This window comes from Priapulus caudatus, unplaced genomic scaffold (assembly GCF_000485595.1).
Source record: "Priapulus caudatus unplaced genomic scaffold, Priapulus_caudatus-5.0.1 Scaffold13, whole genome shotgun sequence".
Taxonomy (NCBI): Eukaryota; Metazoa; Priapulida; class Priapulimorpha; order Priapulimorphida; family Priapulidae; genus Priapulus; species Priapulus caudatus.
The window spans coordinates 96,473-120,843 of NW_014577074.1; the positions used below are offsets into that span (position 1 = coordinate 96,473).

At 46.2% G+C, this 24,371-nt stretch overlaps 1 protein-coding gene across 1 annotated transcript in view; it reads right to left on the bottom strand.

Annotated features, from left to right (window-relative positions):
• Positions 1 to 7,543: 7,543 nt before the first annotated feature.
• The window catches only part of LOC106808619 (ER membrane protein complex subunit 8-like), a 22,781-nt gene continuing 5,953 nt past the window's right edge, over positions 7,544 to 24,371 (bottom strand). The window contains exons 2-5 of the mRNA XM_014811413.1: positions 18,515 to 18,591; positions 17,326 to 17,395; positions 17,040 to 17,134; positions 7,544 to 9,538 (exon numbers count right to left, since the gene is read on the bottom strand). Of these exons, the coding sequence (XP_014666899.1) occupies positions 9,379 to 9,538; positions 17,040 to 17,134; positions 17,326 to 17,395; positions 18,515 to 18,591 (402 nt within the window). The 3' untranslated portion in view covers positions 7,544 to 9,378. The remainder of the gene's footprint in view (positions 9,539 to 17,039; positions 17,135 to 17,325; positions 17,396 to 18,514; positions 18,592 to 24,371) is intronic.

Sequence of the window (24,371 nt, forward strand, 5' to 3'; positions counted from 1 at the left end):
CATCATCGCCATCATCATCGCCATCATCATCGCCATCATCATCGCCATCATCATCGCCATCATCATCGCCATCATCATCGCCATCAGCATCGCCATAGTTACGAAATAAAGACAGCGAACGAGCGCGAAATGTTGATGCAGGAATATTGACGGATTTTCGCGGTCCGTGAAGTATACGTGTATTTGTGCGTGTGCGTGCGCGTGCGGGTGTGCGTGCGGGTGTATATTCGTGTTCGTCCGCACATGCGCGTGTTCGTGCGCGCATGTGTGGGTTCGTGCGCAAGTGTGCTTGTTCGTGCGCCTGTGCGCTTGTTCGAGCGCGCGTGTGCGTGTTTAAGCGCGCGTGTGCTTGCTCGTGCGCGCGTGTGCGTGTTCGTGCGCGCGTGTGCGTGTTTGTGCGCGCGTGTGCTTGCTCGTGCGCGCGTGTGCGTGTTTGTGCGCGCGTGTGCGTGTGTGGGCGCAGCCGTGACCCGTTTCTTCGCCGGGAGCTGCTATTCCCTCCACGTCATTGCTCCCGCATGCTGCCACTATTCAGTGGAAAATTCAATTTGTAAATTTCACGCTAGCCCTTCAACAGTTGTTGTCGATCTTAATTTGAGTCAACTTAAGTGCACCATTATTTTCTGATCGATAATTCAAATATACGCTAATCGTCCGCCGGCATTATGTGCTGGCAGGCCGAACTAAGCGCGCATATAATACCCAACCTGAACCGACTCAAGTGTATCATTTTGTTTTCTATCACTATAATTGTCTCCACTTTGTGAAGGTAATTTCACGTGCTTTGTTGCAAGCAAGCGTTTTCAGAGCCACGCATATTGGGAATGTGTGCAATAGAGGTAAGCCTAGTGGCGATTACCTGCACACGCATGCTCACGCACAAGATCAACTGAGTCTGTTACCTTCATGACGTATAACCTACGATCTGTGATACCTCCTCGTAGCCATACTGTACTGTACCTGCTCCATACTGTACTGCGCGTGTCCGTGCTGTACTGTGTGCTGTGTACTGTGTGTACGTCCGTGCTGTACTGCTCCGTACATGTACCCGTATCAGTAGCAGTGTTATACCTGTACCTGTACCCGTATCAGTAGCAGTGTTATACCTGTACCTGTACCCGTATCAGCTTAAGCCAGGGTGTTATACCCTGTGACCCGTACCGAGTGATTCAGTAGCAGGTGTTAATACCTTGTACCTGTACCTGTAACTCAGGGTACAGTGTTTATACCTGCTACCGCGTAACTCAGTAGTCCAGTAGCAGTGTGTATACCTGCCTACCTGTACCCGTATCAGTAGCGAGTGTTATCACCTGCTACCTGCACCGCTTTCATCAGTATCAGGTGTTATACATCTTACCTTAATGCCGCTATCAGTAGCCAGTGTCCCTATACCTTGTACCCCCGTACCAGTTATCAGCTAAGCGGTCTGTTATACCTGCTACCTGTACCTTGCTAGAATCAGTAGCCAGTGTTATACCTGTACCTGTACCCGCCTAATCAGTAGCGGCTGCCTATACCTGTACACTTGTACGGCGTGTCAGTACCGGTGTCGTTTCCTCAACGTCCCGTACCAGCCAGCTGCTACGTGGCACCGTTACCTCTACCTGCTACCCGTACTTTGTACCTGTTAGGCTTAAGATATAATCCCGTACATGTGGCTGTATATTGTACGCTAAACCTGCTACCCGTACGATGTGGATGTATGTGTACTTAGTACCTGTACGTGTTTTATCCACGCATGGACCCGCTATGTGTAGATGATGCCGTTACCTGCAGCTGTTACGTGTATCTGTGGCCCGCACATGTACATGTACTGTACATTTACTCTCTCTGTCTGTCACTGTAGCTCTCGGAACACAGAACAGCCTATGCAGAGTGGCCGCCTATTCGTGATATCCCATGATCGACCCTCAGTACGCAACAGTAGAGCAGCCTATGCCTGTATTGTACACAGGCCCTATGATATCCCTATCCCACAGCTCTGCCGGGTGTCCAGCAGGTACCCGATCGCCAGAGCCACATCCCACCTTATCTGCAGCATCGAGTCCTCAATACTGTCCGCCGCCGGACCAAGTAGCCACTAAATTGCATTTCTCTAGCCACCCGATTTGCCTCATCAAGTGATTCAAATTTCGCGATGCTTGTTTGCGTCAGGCCGAGCACGCGACCTTAAAATGGCCTGAATAAAAAGATTACCACTCAGAAGACATGTGCGCGTCCGTTTCATTTCGGCGAATGCAGTGAGAGAATCACGCGAGAGAGGAGAGGGGAAGAGAGGATGAACGAAGACAAACTAGAGATGTCCCGTTTTATTTTTGATACGGTGACGGCAGAGCAGAGAGGGAGATTAGGTAGAGATAGATATGGGTGAGTGACGAGCTTGCGAGAAAGAGGAGCGGAATCGGAGAGAGACAGGAGAGCGGGCATAAAGGCGAAAATAGAAGGCAACCATTGGAGGCAGAACCCAGGTGATTATAGGACAGAGATAGAAACGAGAGAACAGAGCAACGCACGCAGAGATAAGGAGAGGCTGGATGTATGCAAGCATTAAGCTGCGTCCTCCCTGAATTTCCTCGGAGCAGAGACGGCGACGTGACGCTGAAATCCATATATTAGCGTAGCACGAAAGCAAAGTTCCACGCGTGAACAGCTTGCTTCCCATCCCGTACGCCGCCATCCGGTCGTTCTACTCCTTTACCCGCACAACCCATCGTTTTTTACTTTTTAATTGCGACTACGTCACACATTTGTCTTGGTGTACAATTGTAAACATTTTGTTTGCGAATTTTTTGCCATGAAAACAGTAAGTACTAAGCGAATTAAACTGTATCCTCAAAGTTCTTACCTGATAGCAGTTGTTTTTCAACTAGTTAAAAAATCCCAAAAAAACTGGGCCCGATTTCGAGCTGATAGTTGCTATCACGACATTAAAGGCCTGCTATGTGATGCGTCACGAGTGTTTGCTCACATCAAACGCGAATAGCCCAAAATAGGGAAGGATAATGCCAGCAATTTAACCATGAAAGTTATCAGAATCACTTACGTATTTTTGTGAAAAAGTGGACAATTCTTTTAATTTACTATTTACGGTGACGTAATCACTTTAACCGCGCGCGCATCATGTCGTTTTACTCTCACGTCTGTGCATCATCCATCATTTACTCTCTCTCTCTCTTTCAACACACACACACACACACACACACACACACACACACACACACCCACACACACACACACACACACACACACCGCACGTACGCACGCACGCACGCACGCACGCACGCACGCACGCACGCACGCACGCCCACACACACCACACACACACACACACACACACACACACACACACATTTTCTTCACCTCTCTCTCTCGCTATCTCTCTCGTGCGCAGGTCTCGATTCATTATAAGGTAAAGGCAAAATACTACGGTATACCCAGTTAGCAACTGCAGCAGAACTGCGGCGCTGGAAAACAAAGTCTGCCTAGTGGAAATTTGATGCCGTCTGTTCGTTTTGTGCTCTTTCATTTACCCGGCGCTCGCAAGGCAAGTGTAACGTGGGGCTCAACACCTAATATATTACCTCTAAGCATATAAACATCAAGCGCTATAATGAAGTCGATACATCGTCGGCGCCTTCGACTACGAATGTAGAACAAATTAAACATTTTCGATGGCACAATGCAAACACGGGCCTGGTTATATTTGATTGAAGAAGCCGGCAACAAGAGCGGGACACCCCTTCCCGCCGCCTACAAAGTTTTTTATAATGAAGTTGCAATCCCGTCGATGTTGGCAATGCAGTCTAATTCGACGCACTTTATTCTATTTCAACTGCGGAAATTTTTTGCCGCACACTGGAGAAATTAAGCGTGCAACCAGAAGAGGGAGTGTTCGTGACCCCCATCCCGCTCACAGACCGCCCGCTGGATCCGTCCCTAGCAATGTTTCACGACGAACGCATTCTGCAGGCGATCCCGAACCACTTCTGCTCATGCGCACATCCGATCGCCATTACTGCTGCGTCGATACCGTGGCGCCACGAATTTCCTGAACCGGACCCTAGAGGGCGCGCGCGCGTCACGCGCCGCCGTTGCCCACTGTCGCATGCGGCGCAAAACAGAATTAGCATAATAAAATGCGCCCGGATTATCGCGTAAACTGCGCCTGAACTCGTATCCAGCAGCGATATCAATCTATCATTGCTCGCCGTCTCTGGGAATAAGTGACGAAATGACGACGGCGTATAGAAATAGTGCCACTCGCCACGATGCTTGAATTCGTAACTAACTTTAGAGGCGAATTTCGCGAAGCGGCGACAGTTGGCGCCGCGCTGAAGGTGTTTAGTGAGCCGAGCCTCAGCGGGCCTGCCGCGAGGCGTGCGCGTTTATTTCCCCCGTAAGTTTACAACCGCTCTTCCTCCCTCCCCACCTCTCTCTCTCTCTCTCTCTCTCTCTTTCTCTCACGCTCCCATCTTTCTCTCTCTTTCTCCCATGCTCCCATCTCTCTCTCCCTCATACACACACGCTCCTATTTATCTTTCTTTCTTTCTCCCCCCTCCCCCCTCTCTCTCTCTCTCTCTCTGCATCTGCCTCTCCTATCTTTCTCCCGCTCCTTCTTTCGCTCTCAACCTCGCTCTTCTTTCCCTCGCCCCCTCTTTGTCTCTCTCGTCCCCTCCCTTCTTCCTATTTCGCTCTCCCTACCTCTCCCACTTTTATCTTTCTCCCCTTCTTCTTTTCTATTCCTCCTACCATCTTTCTCTCACTCTCTCGCACTTCGTCTCTTCCAATTTCTCCATCCCCAATTTGTCCTTCTTTCTATCGTCTTTTAAATCTCCCTCTCTCGCTCACGCCAGCTTTTACAATTTTCTCCCCTCTCCCTCATCTCGTACTTGCTCTCTCCCTCCCTCCTTCCCACGCTCTCGCCTAATCGCTCGCTGCACTCCTCTTTTCTTACTCTACCTCCCATCCCTCTCTCCCTTGACCTCCAATTCAGTTGTGAGCATGAAGCATACACTCGTACGCGCATACACATGCGTGCACGCACGCACACACGCACACGCTATCCATCTCTCTCTCTCTCTCTCTCTCACTCAATCTCTCTCTGCCTGTCCTCCTCCTCCTCCTCCTCCTCCTTCTCCTCCTCCTCCTCCTCTCAATAAAACGCAGACCGTCAACAATTCCGTCTGCTCGCGCTTTCGATGTCGGCATTTGTCTTTCATGTTTTTTTATGAAGGAATGTTTCCGGGCGAGTCTCGTTCTCCTATTTGTCAGTGCGAACATAACGGTGCTCTATAAATCAATCGGATTCTCTATCCTTGCCGTAACTGACCTCCGCTTGGAACGCCCGTAGAATCACCATCCACTTATATACGCGCAACAAACAATTTATTACGTCAACACGAAAGAAAACAAAATTATTTAAAAAAAAATCGTAATCTTTCAGATAAGGAAACAACTACTAAATATGAAGCGTATAACACGATAATCAGCGTAATGCGTGCGCACGGCTAATGGCTGCGCCGATAAGAGGCAAGAGACGAAAATTAGAGATATCCGCTATCTCTACTAATGGCTGCATTGGCTGGACAAGAGGCTGCGTGACAATTAGTGCTATCTCTTTGATCAGCGCACGAGACGCGATGCTAATGAAGATCTTCACAGACGTGCCGACGGAAGCGACCGACGCGCTCCGGATTTTGTCGGAACACGCTTTCGGAAACGCAAACAAACAACGACTCTCATCTTTTAAATTAAAGGAATAATAGGTCCATTGATTATGCAATGTTGACGAATGCTAGAGTAACTGGCACCTTGTGTAGTTAATAAGTACATTACCTTATAGCCAAACGGGTATTAGTTTGTCCAATATCACTGCTGGTTACTAAGAAATGTCTAATTGAAATCCGCAGTCCAAAAATCAGTTGTTTACAGTTTCAAACCGCTGCCGGCGAAGCGGGTGTGATACAGATTTATAGTGCACCGGACATTTTCGCACGTATGCTCGGCCGTACGCAATGCTATCATCAGTAATTTCGTAAACATGGACGCTCGTGATAAGGAACATTTTGTCAGGGCTGTCCACGTGCGTCCGCGATTAGTACGTGTGGTTTACTCTATTTCCATGTTTAGTCCGTGGCCGTGGTTACACTTACACCGCTGACACCTCCGTTTCATCTGGCGTCCAAAACATACGGGCCGCACAAATGTTTACGTCATCGCTTGACTCCTGGATGACATTTACGGCACGTAAATGATACTTTGATACATATCAACAACCGATTTCAAGTCTTGTTTGAAATGTAACCAGCAGTGATATTGGTCAAACTAATACGCGTTTGGCTATAAGGTAATGTACTTATTAACTACACAGTGTGCCAGTTACTCTAGCATTCGTCAACATTGCATAATCAATGGACCTATCATTCCTTTAAGTTTATTCGCTTTCCGCCGCAGAAGGAAAACGCGCGTGCGCACGCACACGCGCACGTACACGCATCCGGACACGTATACTAATCCGAAACGCCGTTAGCCGTATTACATCTTTGGCGGTTACGGATGGACTGCTACGTGCGGGCGCTGCAGCAGTGGATGGAGCAGTTGCGAGACACAAATAGAAAGCGCGCACGCACGCCTCTATCCATCTCTCGTGAACAAGATTTAATCAGCGGAACAGCTTGATGCGAGACCACCCAGCAGCATTATGCCGGACGCCGTCGCAATGACGGCTCCTCGAACCGCTCGTGACCTGAACAAATTTGCATCGATCAATCAATGAGTTAATCTATCAATAAATCGATCAATCACCGATGCATCCGAGTACTGATTAGATTCACGGCGACGTGCATGGCGGGGCGAGCTAACTGCGTATTTCTTGCATGGCGGACTAGATGAACTCGGCGTGAACGTCGAGTGGTGGTGGTGGTGGTGGTGCCGGGGGAATATCCAAGAGAACTTCATTTGCGCTGCCTAATACCTTTCCTCGTAGATGCCGATGTCTCGCCTTGCACACTCACGCGCATTTGCGCATTTACGCTGCCTTGTATTGACTCGTTTACATCACGGGCAATACTGCACAGAATTCCTCCATCCCTGCATGCAACCATTAACCTGACACCAACGTTCCCAGCCTTAATCCTCTCGTCAAACAACACAAGTAAATTCGGCATGCGTTAGGATGTATAGATGACTGTGTAATCGAATAATCAGTTAATGAGTAATTTGTTGATCGATCAAATGATTGATTGATGGAAACCTGCTGACAAGTGACTCTTGAACAACTCATAGCATGTTTGGTGTGTGTTGCCGTCACAAGCGCATAGTGCTGCTAACACCCGCCAGTTCAGTCTCCCTTAACGGTTGCTTTCGGTTTCACGACGCACGAACTTACCACGAAATGGCATTTTTTATTAGGAATCGATTTCACTATTATACGAAAAGCTTCACTGTTACGCGGAAAATTTCACTACTACACGGAAGACGTCAGATTTAGACGATCCATGGTCGCGCGCGTCAGTATAACTGAAAGTAATGCGAAATACTAGGATTCAAGGTAAATAATACTACGTTACTGCCGCATTTTATTATATTTTTCACCATTCAGGGCGGTTACGACACTTCATTACTTCACTCTTTATCTGTCTCGCCGCCTTCAGAAACGCTTTCCAATCACACTACATGTATTTAAACAGGAAAATTGGATACGCGATTTCAGCCAACAATCTGATTTCCAGCGACGCATCTATCGTGTATTCGGGCAGAATGAACTGCATACATATATACACAGCACATGACGACGCCCAGATCTGTATTGAGGTGACACATTGACGGACGCGTGCGGGTGAAACTCGGCGATATATACATACATGTACTGTCATTGTTACACGACTTTACGAATACTTACTACGAAGTGACAATGACATTGAATGAACATTAGACAGCACATACATGCATTGCAGATTTCAGAAACTCGGTGACAGCAATTCAGAAAAGTCTTCGAAAACGCCGTCGGCTGCCGAATCGATGGCCCGAAGCTCTAAAAGGTTTTTTGTTTTTCCATTGCGCCAGGAGACTAATATAATGCTGCCGCCTGCAACACCCTAATTTGCAAAATCATCATTGACAGGTGCTTTTAGCAAATCAACAAATTTCCCTACGTACGCGTGTAGAGAAGAGCTTCCAGCCAACTCTTCAACGCGATATAATTTTACAAGAAGCGATCGCACGACGGTGTTGAACAGGTACTGTACTAGCATTGACTCGAAATGTACTTCTTTTTCCTACGCCAAGCGAAGACGCAAAACCTTTCATTTACTTATTTTACTAAGTGCCTTCATATTTAATTTAAATACGCGCGTTCTCTCACTCTCACTCTCACTCTCCCCACTCTCGCTCTCTTGCCTCCCCCCACCCCAATTCTCTCTGTCTGCCTTTGTATCTCGCTGGCTCAACCTTGATCTCTTACATATTCTCTCTTTCTCTCTCTCGCTCTCACTCTCTCCTTCGCGCGCTCTTTTATACACACACACTCTCTCTCTCTCTAGCTTTCTCAGTCCTCTCTTATCTCTCTCGCTCTCACTCCCTCTCTATGTGCGCGTGTCATGTTTGATAACACAGCAGTTGCGCATTTGAAAAGAAGATTAAAAAACCTACACGCGCACATGAAGCACGTGGGATATCGACACAAACAACGGAGCAAGCCGTCACCCCGGCGTTGTCACCACGGCCGAGGCGACACACGCGACGTGCCACGCGCGACACAACACAATACAACACGCGCGTCGCGCGCACTCAAACCACGACCGTTCTACGCACCTCTTCTAGACTGGCTCCAGAAGTCGCTGTCTGCCGCCCAAGTTGATTCTCAACGACTCATGGAGTCAGTCTATAGCGAGTCTTCCTTACAACGATACCGGCAACCGAAATAGGATCGACGAACTATTCTCCACCTAGACTGGCTCGAAACGTACGTCCGCGTTACGCCCACCAGGCCAAAAGCTTGTTTCCGAAAACGGCGTACAGAATCAGTCTAGGCCGAGCTGATATTTTGTTCCGATAGCAATGCTGGATCAATTATTGATCAGTGATTGATCATTCCGGGTGTACCGCCCTCTCATCCACCCTGTCGTGTAACCCGACCCCACCCCCTCCCACGCTGCGAATGTTCCGTAAAACCCCTCGCCCTACTCATGCACGGTGATGCTTCCGTGTAACCCCTCCCTCATTCTACCACGCTGCGATGCTTCGGTGTAACTCCTTTCCCTCCTCCCGTGCTGCGACTTTTCTGTAAAACCCCTTCCTCCGTCTCTCTCTCTCTCTCTCTCTCTCTCCTGCGACGCCCCCCCCCCGCCTCAGCAGCCTCGGCGCGCGACCGGTCGCCGATCACAAGGCGCAGCGTATCTTCTCGCACACGTCGGCGTTCGTCCAGTCGAGGCTGACGTCATCGAGGTGATTGTCGAAGTCGACGAGCTGCCAGTGCTGCTTGGTGGCGAGCAGGGTCGCCGTGATCGCTGCTGCCGTGCCAGCGCCCTGCACCTGCACCCTGCACGATGGAAGCAAGCAAAGCTCGGCTGTAGATACATACACACATACTGAGAGAGCGAGGAGCGGGAGATGGCGAGAGCGAAGAACAGAGAGAGGGAGGAAGACAGAGAAAGAGAGGGAGGGGAGAGGGAGAGAGAGAGAGAGGGGAGAGGAGAGGGGAGAAAGAGGGAAAGAGCGAGAGAGACAGAGCGGGAGGGAGAGAGGGGGGGGGGCGAGAGAGAAGGGAAGAGAAATGGCTCAGAATCTTTGCCACAATACCCTAATCAAAGACACCTCAGCTATAAATGTCAACGTTATGCCAACTTACGTGTCAGGTGTCAATCTCTTGTATAATACTCTAGTAAAAGTAAGGAACCCTTAACTAGAGATAATCACGTTGTAGAAGTGTCAACATTGCTAGGCTCTCAATCCGTGCTACAATACATTGATAGAGTGTTGTTACCGAGCATGGTTTTACCACCAAAGACGTGGTGTCCCCGTTGGCACTAGCATATCATGGCATAGTGTGCCAGCTACTGGTTAGACAGGTTCCCGGTCGTTTTCACAATAATAATCTTTAAGGTACAAGTCTAACAGCACTGCCTGTTGCTACATGGCATGCTCTAATTGGTGGATACTAGATCGAATTATCATCAACTTATCGAATTATCAATTAGTCAAGGCTTATATATCCCGCAGTTTTCTTGGCGTTGCGATCACGGATATGACACCTTTAATCTCATCAGTAGCCACGTAATATCCGCGTGATAATTTAGCCCCTTTTTACGTCTTCTCCTAAGAAATTAATAATAGGATTTACTGAAAAAAATGAAGTGGAAAAAAGTAGTCAGAAGAAATACGATGAACTAAAAAAACATTACACAACAGTGGAATTACAAAAAATACACGTTTTTAATTAGTGTTTGATATCATTTTGATAACTAATCCCTACAACATTGCTCTCATACGACAAACTCATCCACCCTGCACAACTAAACGAATTAAATCACAACCACTAAAATGAAGATGTCCGTATTTTTTTCATCCTCCTATGTTTTTTAACACGACGGCTATTACATTCGGAAGCAACAACAACAACAACCAACATCTCCAAAAGAAGCCATATCTCTTCTTGTTCGCCAGTAGATTATTATTGTAATATAGAAGGTGGGGTGAAATTGGGTGGTGGTGACAGATTGGTGGTGGCAACAGGTGCTGGTGGGAATGATGGTGGGTAGTGTTTGTGGGTGGGTGGGTTGGTGGTTGGGTGACTGTGTGTGGGTGCTGGTGCGTGGGTGCTGGTGTGTGGTGAATGATGCTGGCGGGTGGGTGATTGTGGGTGGGTGTTGGTGTGTGGTGCTGGTGGGTGGGTGCTGGTGTGTGGTGCATGATTGTGGGTGGGTGACGGTGTGTGGGTGCTGGTGTGTGGTGCTGGTGCGTGGTGCTGGCGGGTGGGTGGTGATGCTGGCAGGTGGGTGATTGTGGGTGGGTGCTGGTGCGTGGTGCTGGCGGGTGGGTGGTGATGCTGGCAGGTGGGTGATTGTGGGTGGGTGCTGGTGCGTGGGTGCTGGTGTGTGATGCTGGTGGGTGGGTGCTGATAGGTGCAGATCTCACGATCGAACTGGGGGGGGGGGCGCGCAAACAATCTAGTAACTCCACGTACACAATCGATCATTCGGCGTGTAGAAACCCTCTCCCGCTCTCCTCCCGTTCCCCTCCCACCTCTCCAACCACACCTGTGCTCGCATGCTGCAATTATCTGAGTCGGGCGAGGGGAAAAAATCGCACGTTTTAATCGTCATCGGTTTTGTTAGTAGTATTTTTACTGTACGGCTCACTCGGCGCTACGCACGCCAGAGATGGCTGAACTAAGCCTGCCACGGGATCCACTCCTACTTACCCGACTACTCTACAGGTGTTGAAGCAAGCCTGCCACAGCATCCCAACTGCTACTCCGACTACTTCTACAGATGTTGAAGCAGAGGCCTGCCACAAGGATTCCAACTCCTACTCGACTAGCTCTACAGATGTTGAATTGCACAGCCAAGCCACATGTTCCAACTCCTAACTTCCGAGCTACTTCTACATGAGGTCTGAGAGCAAGCCAGCCACAGATCCAGACTCCCTACTCCCGACTTACTTCTACAGAATGTTGAAGCAAGCCTGCCACAGGATCCCAACTCCTACTCCCGACTACTTCTACAGATGTTGAAGCTAGCCAGCCACAGGATCCCAACTCCTACTCCCGACTACTTCTACAGATGCTGAAGCTAGCCAGCCACAGGATCCCAACTCCTACTCCCGACTACTTCTACAGATGTTGAAGCTAGCCTGCCACAGCCTCCCAACTCCTACTCCCGACTACTTCACCCATTCCGCGCATCGTCGGGGCCACGATAACGACGGTGAATGCAAGCAGAGAGTTCGCTCAGCGCTCTGAATGCGCCTTTCAGAGGCTGACAAGATGACAAGCGGGACTGCCGATCCCTGGACAATACCCTATTGAATCAACCTCGGGGGTAAATTAATCGAGGGGATGATAGACGCGGGTGCAGCGTGGTGCACGCACACGGAGAAGCAAAAGTAACGTCTTGCAAACTACGGGCTCATAGTGACGATCGCATGCCACGACGGTCGCATCATAGTGGCTGGGTTGGCGTGGGTCAGTAATGGTCATTCCAGGACACGCCGATACTGGTCAGTATAAATCAATACCGCTCATTGCGAGCCAACACATGATCTTACAAGCCAGTAGTGGTCACTAGAAGCACTTATTGGTCAGTAGAAGTCAGTACTGGTCAGTTAAGGAGCCAGTAATGGCTAGTAAGCGACAGTGTGGTAAATACCTTGGTACTGGTCATAATTGCTATATCTATAACGATTGATATATTGTAATCTATCGTACGTTCGGATAGGTCTGCCCTTCAACTTGCTGGCTGTTTTTACAAGATACTGCGACTAGCGCAGCACTACTGATGAACTGACTGACTGCTACTTTTTTTAATAAATTTCTCCCAACGAGTTACACATTTTTTGTACCGACAGAGAGCTAAGCTTCACCTACAAGGGGGAGGGCTCTGACACACGACCTCCTTTTGACGTCACCCCTGGTACTAGCGAATAGGGGGTCATAAGTAACAAAGGGGTACTGGTCAGTATGACCCTATACTCGTCAGCAAATTCTAGTGCTGGGCATCGCCAGTCGGTATTAGTCCGTGAGAGACAATGCTGTAAGCACGGCGTGCTCGCGGCAAGGGTTACCCGGCAACCGTCGCACTACCGCAACTTTTTTTTCAATCGAAATCATTCCCGCTTTGCCATTAATTCCCTGTCATCTCGAATGGGGCGGACTCGTGCGCTCACTCTCTCTCTCTCCCTGGTTATTATTCCATAGCCGGCCCGAACGAGCGCGAACCCACTCTGAGACAATTTTGACGGAAATATTCCCATTTGCGCACAACCGCGCTTGCGCGAGTGTCCGCGATAAATTCGCTGGAGTTCACGGCGGGGGCGCGCGAATGAAATCCCCCTCCCCCTCCCCCTCCCCCTCTCCCGCCCCGAGCCGAAAACAGCCAAACGGTGGCGGCGTAAAATGGGGGAAAAATTGCAAACGGTTCTATTGCCGGCGACGCTTCCTCCCCAAGGGCCGCCGCGATGTCGTGACTCGTGGCTTGGGTTGCCACCTACTCGCACAAAAAATTTACGAGGCATTGTATCCTCGCGCGCGCGCGTGTGAGTGAGTGCTGTACGCGCCGCGTCTGACGGAAGCCTTGCTATCGATCCGCGACGGAACTTCCTCGTCATCGAGCATTCGTCACGTCGTTCCGAGAACGTTAGTCTGAACAACATTTTTTCTGCTGCGTTCAACGCGAAGACAACGCCGTTGCAGCGAGAGACTCTCGCAGACGAACACGCCGAGGCGGACGCACGAAACCCGGCGAAGCTGACCCAGAGCGCCATCTAGTGTCACAATACCTGATCATAATAGCATCACGCGTGCGAAGAAGAGATTGCAGATGACGATGGAACTAAACGGGGGACACGACGGACAATCTTTGTCCGGCATATGACTGCTGTCGTTACAGAGAAGTCGTATGGTGAAACTGACGGTCTTTGAACGCCGTCGCACGGAAATTTCAACTGCTCTTTTTTTACAAAATACAATCAACCCAATTCACTGTAGTCACTATCGATCAATTTTATCACATTAATCCCGTAATTAGATTGTTTTGTAAATGATTTATGAGCCAAAGAATATCGAATTATGGGCCAAGCTGCTAATCGCGACTACGCCTCAAAATAGAATATAAGTACTTAACCAAGAAACCAATATTCGTGCACTCGTGCACTACTACTTAGTGATATCAATGCACGCTGCCAACGCCATATTTTATTCATTATGCCTAAGCTGATGTTTTGTAAATGGCATGTATCTCTCTAAACTAAAACGTCCTATTATGAAGCTCTATCACTCTCACGTGCCCCCCTCTAACTCGCTCTCTGCCTCTCTTGTCGATTTTCCGAGGGTCAAATAGAGATTTCCTAGCAATGTTCGAAAGAAAGGCACTGGTGATTTTGTGGAAAGGACGTGTACTGTGGTGCGTACTGTTATTATGTGAGTAGCACCATAGGAATTATCACACCCCATGTTCCGAAATTCCTCTATGATGTTATTACACGTGTTCAAAATTATATTCATGTCCTAATGTGTCGCATATAAAGCAGTTTCTGACCTTCGTGCCTTGTAATGTGCTAAAACCATTAACTAATCATAATTTCGACATTACACATTCCAAAATTCTATAAATTGCCCACCTAGGGAATTGCAATTCATATGAATTTTGACATTAGCAGCATGAAAATGTCTAATACCCAGGTTTTTTGCCAAAACTTACAACTCAGCCATATTTTGACAATTCGGCTATCGAAAATTAGTATTATTATCACATTATTAGTAGGTATACATTTTTACTTTGCTCCTGCTATGAGTACATGTATGGTCATGAATTTCAATTTACACTATCTACACAAATTGTGTCGTGGCTCCACCTGTCTGATAAACTTGATCAGGGGCGTAGATAGCAGGGGGGGATGCATCCCCCCCACTTATTGACGAGGGAGGGGGCGTGTACAATCATCCCCCCCCCCTACTTTCAGGAGGAAAATGGGAAATTCAAAATTTTCTGGGGGAGGACCCGCATACCCCCGCCTGTTTCTTACCACCCTCCTCGAAACCCTGCATTGGCCACTGTCGAGCTTAACAAATTGAGCACCCTCAATTTCTTCAAAAATCACTTCAAAAATCGTTCCGCGGCGCCTGTAGAGTACTGCTAACAAAGATTATGATTATGAATATTTGTATGCATATCAAAAGTCAAATTTGAGTTCATCTGACAGGGGCGTAGATAGCGGGAGGATGGGGGTATATCCCCCCCCCTCACACACTTATTGAGGTGGGGTGGCTTTCATCGCCCCTACTTTCAGGAAGAAAATGGGGAAAAATTTAATATTTTACAGAGAATAAATACTGGATATTTATCTACAAATCCATCATCGCTATTCATACTCTCCTAATGTATTATTACAGAAATAGAACGTGACATACATCTACTGTAAAATGGCTGTAACTCGTTCCAAGAATGACATTATTTTACTGAAACTCAGACGGTTAATCTTATCAACTGTTCACGAAAGTTAAATCCTTGCTTTATTCAAAATTAGAACAGACCTATTGAAAGTTGGGATATTGAATTTTCACAGGGATTGAATGGGAAAATTCAATTTCATCTCACTTTTGGGGGGGATGGGGGTGCTGAGACCCGACCGGAAGTATATTCCCGATTTTGTACAAGGGGTGAAAATATGCACTTTTTGGTTCAAATCTGGTTGTTTTCCTCATATTTTTTTGCAGTTTTTCTTAGTAAAATATACGTTTTATCAAAATTTCAGGGGGAGATGATTCCAGTGCTGTAGTTGTCAACGGGGGGTCGGTAGTACGGGGCGTTCGCCCCCCCCCCTAGAATTTTCAGGGCAAATGTATTTGAGCCCAGGTAAGTCTGCACTGGTAACCCCAGTGAGGACATGTACATAGCACAGATTTGGTAGTAATCATTTTAGTGTTTGGTGTCCCCAAAGGTAAAAATACTCAACTCAACAGTGATGTTATTGTGATGAAGATTGTTTAATAGTGCTACCTCATAGTGCAGGAAATTGCATCGAAGAGGTGTTACTTTCAAAATCCCTGGACCCCCCCCCCCCTAAACAAGAAGGGGACACGCCCTGAAGGAAGAAAAACCCTGATATTCTATGATAAAGATGTCCAAAATTGATTGCTTTTAGATTGCAACTTTTTAACAATTCCACACAGTGGGAGGGGAACACCCCCCGGGCGCTTCATGCCCTTGAGCTCGCATGATTCGCCCCCTCCCCCTAAAAAAAATGTCTGGATCCACCACTGGTTGTGTGTGTGTTGCGTGTTATTAAACCTCTGGGATCCATAGAAAAAAATTACCCTAGAATTCACAAAATTGCACTTACAATATCAATATTTTTCAATTCCCTCAAAAACGGCCATCTTGAAGGTTCTAAATTGCTAAAATCCAAGAGCTTCCACGGGCTCCGCCCCCTGGACCCCGGGCTAGGGCGCTGCCCCTGCACCCTGCCAGGGGCCCTAAGGTGGCCCCCTGGACCCCAACCATTAAGGGCTTTGTGCCAAGTTGCTCGCGGTGTGCGCTACTCGCGCACACTATTCATATACATTGCGATAGAAGTAACAGCGAAATCATCCCCCCCACAACTGAGGACCTGTCTACGCCACTGAACTTGATATATAACTGAAGATACAGTCAAACCAGAGTATAAAGGACCAATCAAGAGAAACCCCTTAGGTGTCCTTTATTATCTGCTGCACTTTATATGGAGGTTGTTCCACTGTATAAGTGTCACTAATGGGAAATGCAACAAGGGTCCTTTATAGACAGGTGTTTATTTTATAGTGGTGTGCTAACATAGATTTGATTGTATATGCAGTGAAACTACAATACACATGATAGAGAACCAAACATGACAGGAATTGATGCTCTAAAAACTAAATACCTAATACAATATTATATATAATAATATTCCAATTCTATAAAGAACATAAGAGTATATTTGAGGTTAAGATGACAATCAAACCAGGTATATAAGCTGCGTTCACACGAGGATTTCAGTTCCGTACTTGAGCGTTCACATGCTAAAATATACGCGGCTTATTCAGTACCGTACTTAAATACGCGGCTTGCTTAGCGCGGAATCATATTCCGCGCCAACTAAGCCGCGTATATTCGGCACCACGCTGGCCGCGTATTGTCTGTCGTGTGAACGCATTTCAGCCGAACTCAGCACCAACGAGGCCGTGTATACGTGTGAACGCAGCTATATTTGAGCTACTATATAAAAAAACAAATCGCGGGGTCTACAATATATATACACTATATAACACACTGTATAAAACAAGACTACGAATAGAGGATACATACTTGTGCACATCCCTCTTCTTTGCCTTTCCATCGTGTACTGAATACACAGTAAAGGCTGCATTCTCTACTTCTGACTTGAGCTTGTCATTCTCAACCTAGAAACAGAAGTCACAATTTCCAAATTTTAAATGGCATTCCAACTTGACATGTAAAGCAAAGAATGTCCTAAAATGCAATGATTGGCACTCTGTAACCTACTCGAACGACAACAAAAAAACACTCAAGTTGAAATATATACATTGAAGTTTAAGAAAAACTTATTATAGATTAATTTTGAGTAACCTACCATTAGCAATACTGCATCACCAAAGTGTTCAGCTATTTTCTCTGTCACTCGGCACGAGACCAGGTCTGGACTGAAAAATTGTTTTACAATATTGTTTACTCACTGACACTGCATTATTTATTATTTACCAGAGCTGCAATGGTTGTCAAATAATTGAAAAGTCTTCCTTCACTTAGATGTATTTGCCTGTTTGACATGATATGTAGAACAAGTAGAAACGTTTCTCCTAAAAGACAGCTCAGGATCAAGCACTCGCAAACCAATACAAAACATTTAAGAATTAAGTAACATATTTTTGGCATTAAAAAGAATGAATCAGAGATCGGACATGTCAGTGGTGTGACACGCAATATCATACTGATACTAATCTGCTGAACATCAACAAATTGTAATACCCGTTACAATATGTAGCCTGTCAGAGCAAAACATGCCGTAGGACTTCAATGTTCATTCTGAGTTATAGGTGATTTTTCACCTAAAAGTAGTGAAAAGCCACTTTTTTTTCCTTTTTTTTCATATATTTGGTCATATATTTGATTTTTTTTTGGTCATAAATACCTTTAGTAGTTATCCATGTTCGATAATAAAACTGGCCAAAAGTGTAATATGCAGTAAGATATTTTTTCAGATTTTTGTCCAAATGAAGGCCAAATGAAAACAAACTTTAACTTTATGACCTAATTATTCTGAACTTTGTTTTCCAAAATCGGCCCGATTCCAACTACTCAAATGCTCATAACTTCCGAACCATATGACCTAGTGAAGAAGATCTTGGTGTCAAAATAACCAGAATTGAATGGTCTTTCTGATAAAACTACTAACTCATAATGTCCGAATTGAGTCCTACAGCATGTTTTGATCTGACAGGCTACATATTGTGGTGCACTCTAGCTAGTAAGTTTCTTGGAATGCGCAAGTACAGGCCATGTCAAAAAAGATGAAGTTGTTCTTGTAAATTTTCCCATTGCAACTTTAATTCTTGTTGCAGGGTTAGCTCAGTATGCCAATTGCCATGCCTGGTACTATTAGTTTACAAAGGAAAGGTCAGACTTATAATTTGCCGTGGGATGCATGTCATGGATTGGCCATGGATTGGCCATGCATGGCATGGTGACCCAGTTTTGACTAACGATTATGATCCTGGAGTAAAAAAAACTACTGAGATGAGGTATTATCATGTCACAAGTACCTATTGGCAGTGAAGCTTTCGTTAGCTTGGTAGTAGCCGGCTATGACAAGGTTTTTAGCTCTGCAGTAGGCATCTACCTGAAAGATTAGGGAAACCACAATTTTAAACTACAACTCAAGCATTTTGTATCCAGGATGAAAATATCTACACATTTTCTTGCATTTACCATGATTATTTGATTAATTACATATAGCAGTAACATTACCAACCTAAAACACACATTTTGCCAATTTTCATTTTGAATTAGTAACTGATAATGATTTTAATCTACAATTTACAACAGTTGCGATTTAAACAACATCAAGTCTGCCCAGAAAGTATTCTTAATTTTGATGCAAAATTAATTTTAATAAATTGAGGATATATTTGAGTAAAGGAGATGAAAATGTTGCCATATATAGACTGAACTGATGAAGCTGTGCAATGTATTCCCTATAAAAACTAGGACGTGCTATTGTGAAACCTCTCTCTCTTACAAACTAGACACACAATTCTTGATTGCACTGTGACTAGGGTACACAGATAGACACTCCTATTAGGTTATCTATAATAAAGCCACCCTAAAACTATTGTATTACCAACTTTGACACAGAATGTTGGACTACGTAGCTTTGCTAGATTTGCCACCACTTAACGTAGTTTCAATACCAGGGAAGGTGAGGTGTCAATAATCAAACTAAGGGTGGGAAGCAAGGGGGAAAATTTCTGTTTATGCAGCAATTGACGGTTGGAACTCTCTACCACAGCATTTTAGGAGAAATACTTTAATAGTTGTCAGTACTATCCTAAAAAAGTCGAATTAATTGCAAAGGTTGAAACATTGAGGAGGCAGAGGAGTTTGAATTACATTATTGAATTAAATTGTAAATAGTGCAGAAGAAAAGTACAAATTATGTCAAAAGTATGACTTGTAAAAATTGCACACCTGTATATTTCGATTCAAACTCAAAGTCCTATATCTAATACATATTTGTGAATGTCTCTCTGTTTGTCTGTTTTCGATGCAAATCAATATGGGCCACTCTAGACCACGTGCTAGACCATATACTCTATGTCCAAGGATGCTCAGTAGATGTAACTTTTGATGCTGAATGTCATGGACACATTGGATTTGACCTCAGAGGTCATCCCACGTCACAGGAGGAAAAAATTAGGCAAAAATCGGTGATAAATTGCCCCTGCAGCAGTATTAAATAAATGCGACCCTGCAGCAGCAGTAAATAAACCGGCCCCTGCAGCAGCACTAAATAAACGGGATTCACTTTGCACTGTACAATGCGCCATGTCATTGACCTAACACAGGGGTCGAAATTAGCGGTATCCCGATATCCGCGGGATAGTAGATTCTTGTGTTGGATACCAGATTTCAATACTTGGTATCCCGCCGGGTATGGCATGTATTTTGTTTCATAATTCGATTTTTTGTTTTATGGTTGATTTTATCACATATAACATGCACGGATCGAATGCTTCGATCCACGGATCGAATAATGCGATTCAGAGTCGCATGGTTCGATGTGGTGCGTGCAAGAGGGATCTACATAATACCAAAAATACCGTAGTGGTTATTCCCACTGCGGCGGTGCGGATAACAGAAAATGTGTTCTTATTCGCACCGCGGTGAATTCGCAGTGCACACGCAAGCAGAAGTTAACTGATAGCCTTGACCACTGAGCTCTATCATAGAATAATTTATTTTATTTTATTTTATATTTTATACATGTTGAAAGGCCAAGGAGTGCCAACATTGAGCAGTTACTATGTATGAGCAAGAGAGAAAATAGAGGAAGAGGGACGAGGTATATGAGGAGGGGAGAAGGTGGTACAGGCGGAAGGAGAGAAGGTATAGGACGAGGGAGAAGGTAGTTGGAGAGGAGGAGGGGAGAAGGGGTGGAGGTAGAAGAGGTAGAGGATGAGGAAAAAGGTAGTGGATGAGGAGGGGGAGAAGGGGATGAGGTAGAAAAGGGGGACAGGGAGGAGGTAGAAAAGGGGTACAAGAAGGAGGTCGAGGAGGAGGGTAGAAGGTGGTGAGGGAGAAGATCTATAGTCTCTTGCAGAACCTCTACTTCGGTAGTGCGCATAACGCATCTACAATGTAATTATTTCCATTTACATTTTTGTAATTTTGTTTTATTATACTTTTAATGTGGGGTTCTTTGGTGAGAAATTGTTATTTGTGTAAGCCTATAAATATACATTGATGCCTGTGATGTGTATGCATTGTATCAAGCAAACCAGACAATGCGTCTAGACAATACGTCTGCAGTGTACTTGTCTGTGCATATCTGTGAATCTGTTTTCATGTTTTATGTATAATAATTACATTACATATTAATAATTTTCAAATGCTATTATTGCATATTTCAATATTTTGGATACCCACATTGTTGAAATTACTATCCAAAAAATGGAACGCCAGATCTTTGGGGGGATACCAAATTTCAATACCTGGTATCCCGAATGGATACCATAATAAAAATCTAATTTCGACCCCTGTAACAACATTCACCGTGCACTGACTTGATACAGAATGTGCACCACTACTTTCGATAGGTTCTAGCAAATTCTAAAAAATTATTAATCTTACTTGAATGTACCAATTTCCACCCATGAAAAGGCCTGCATTAGTTATTCTGCAACTTTAAACGTGTACCAGATAGATAGATAGATAGATAGTGTTACGTGCTGCACAGCCCCGAAGTCATAGCCAAAACCAGAACCAGTGGAGAACGTTTACACAAGCATTTATTCAGCTACACAACCGTGTGCTCCGTGCTCCGTGCCCTGTCCACTGCCTCGTGTATACACGTGTACGTTACACCCATATATTGCCACGTGTGTCGCCATCTAGTGGCTGACTAGGCTATTCCAGACATGTTTTACAACACTTAACATCTTTCCCCTTTTGGAAAAACTCGATCTAGCTCAACACCAATCAACACTATTTCTTTAGTCATCAAAGTAACACGACCCAAAATTATTAAAATAACAGAACACAAAACTAACTATTTTCACAATCCTCATAGGTAGTATGACTTTAACGTTATCACTTCACAAGAATTTAACTTGTATCAAATATCATCAATACATCACAAATTATACCTTCTTGTGCCACCGATACGTGTTACATAAATGAACGATCATAGCTGAATAAAATAAAACCGCTTAACATAAGACGTGTCACTCTATCATCCGATACTACTGATGCTACTGCCTAAACCTTACAGGCATTTTAACAGTTCTGCCGGATCTGGTTGTCTTTACATCGGCGTCTGTTGCCATCTTTGTTTTGCCAACCGCCGATGCTGACGGTGGCTGAGGTACGTCGGAAGGGGGTGCGATTGGCACTTGCGTGGGCAACGCCGGCGACGTCGCTTGTCGCAGCTCTTGTCGTGGCTCATGTGGCGGGCTGTCGCTCTCTGTGGCAATGCTTAATTTGGCTTGGCTTGGTTGAGGCGGCAGCAAGTGTGCTGACTTGTCAAACTTCCTGAGGTGGCGTCTGTTCCTTCGGAACACTTTTCCTTGTTCCGTGGTCACCTCAAATAAGCGACCTATCAGCTGCTTTGACACTCTTGCCTCCTGCCACTCTCTCTTCCCGGGAACCAGCGGCTGCATCCTCACAGTGTTATCAACTGTGAGCCAGCTAAGTTCCCTGCAGTTACGCCTGCTCTTTCCAAGCACCCGCTTTCTCTCTTTAGACTGCGCCTCCCTTATCGGGTCAGCATACCCCGGCTTCAACTTTGCTTCACTGATGGGCATAACAGTCTTTGTGCGTCTCCCCAGCAGCCTTTGAGCTGGGCTGGTTGACATCCCCTCTGTTGGTGTGTTTCTAGCATTTAGAAGACCTAAGAATGGGTCTTCCCCAGAGGCCTTGCTCTTCCTCATGAGCCTCTTCACAATCTTTACAGCAGCCTCGGCTGCCCCGTTGGCCTGACTGTTGCCAGGGCTGATTAACTCATGGTGAAACTTCCAGCCGCGTGCGAATGACCGGAACCTCGCTGATGTGAATTGAGCAGCATTATCCGTGACGACCGTGTCAGGGATACCATATCTCGAGAAGTGCTCCTTAAGCTTCATAATCACTGCTTCAGCAGTTGTCTCACGCAGCCGGTCAACATCAGAGACGTTGCTATGATCATCCACTGTGACAAGGTACCGTATATACTCGCGTAATAACCGCAAATTTGGCCTCAGATTTCAACCCTGTATTTGCTCTGCGGTTTATAAGTGCGCCACACCGTGAGGGGAAATATACTAGGCGCAATACTTGGTTACCCGATTCAAATTGAGGTGCGGCTTATAGGCGCCCGCGGTTATTACGCGATCATATACGGTAATCACAGCCTGCCCACGACAACAAGTCCGATGCCACGCTTTGCCAAGGTCTCCGAGGCACCTCTGCAATGACTGGTGACTCTGCATGTTGTTTCACTGAATATGTCGCGCATGTACCGCATGCTTCCACATATTGTCGGATCTCTGCCGACATACCCGGCCAGAAGATCAGGTCTCTGGCTCTCCGTAGACACGAGTTTATTCCTAGATGCCCCTGATGTACCTTCTCCTTCATTTCTTTCCTTAGACTGACTGGGACGACTATTCGTCCACCTCGCAGGATGATTCCACCCTGAACGGTAAGCTCGTCCCTGTAGCTAAAGTACGGACGTAGACTCTCTGTCAAGTGCCTTACCTCGCTAGGCCATCCTTTCATGATGACCTGCCCCAGGGCCACAAGAGTGTCATCTGACAACGTAGCACCGCTGATCTGAAGTAACCTTTCATCCTTCAGTGGATGGCACGTGATGTTGTGCACATCCACAACCTCCTCCTGGTTGGTTGTGAAGTGGGTGCTCTAGACAGCGCGTCTGCCAACAGTATCTCATTTCCCGCGTTATATTTCAAACAGTATAAGTACTTTTGTGCCCTCAGAATGAGATTCTGTAGCCTTTTCGGGGCCTTCGAGAGTGGCTTTGCGCAAATCGCCACCAGCGGTTTGTGGTCCGTCCAGACCTCAACCTCTCGCCCGAAAGTGTAGTGATGGAACTTTTCCAATCCATACGTCATGGCCAGCATCTCCTTTTCTACTGGGCATAGCGGCGTTCAGCCTCAGACAAAGCACAGCTCGCATACGCCACGGGCCTGCCCTCTTGCAGCAGAGCAGATCCAAGTCCATACTCACACGCGTCGTTCTCTAGGGTGAGGGTCTTAACCGGATTGTAGAAAGCCAACACTGGCGTTTTTGTGATCCTGTCCTTCACCTGATCAAACGCGTCCTGCTGCGCCGTGGACCACGTCCACGCAACATTCTTCTTCAGCAGGTTGTGGAGTGGATGGATTAATGTGGTGACCTTGGGGAAAACTTGGCCAAGTAGTTGACCATCCACAGAAACCTACGTAGCTCCTCCAACCCACCTGGTTCCTTCATATCTCTGATCGCAGACACTTTCTCATCGTCGATGCCCAGGCCTTCTGCCGAGATACGGTGGCCCATGAAGGTGAAGGTATTCACTGCTACTTCCATCTTGTCAGGATTCAGCTTTATTCCTACCTCCCTGCACCTATCTAGAAATTTCCCCAGTCTCTCATCATGCTCCTGCATGGTTCTTGCATGAACTACCACATCATCAGCAATGCAGATCACCCCTGGTAGATCGCTGAGGGCTTTCAGCAGCTTCCTCTGAAAAATTTCTGATGACAAACACAAACCGAAATGTAACCAGAGCCATCGGAATCTTCCAAAGCACATCGGAAATGCTGTGAGTAAACTCGACTCATGGTCCAACTTAACATGCCAATATCCCGAGGCGAGATCCGTCTTCGAGAATACTCTTGAGTCACTCAACTCATGTAATGCATC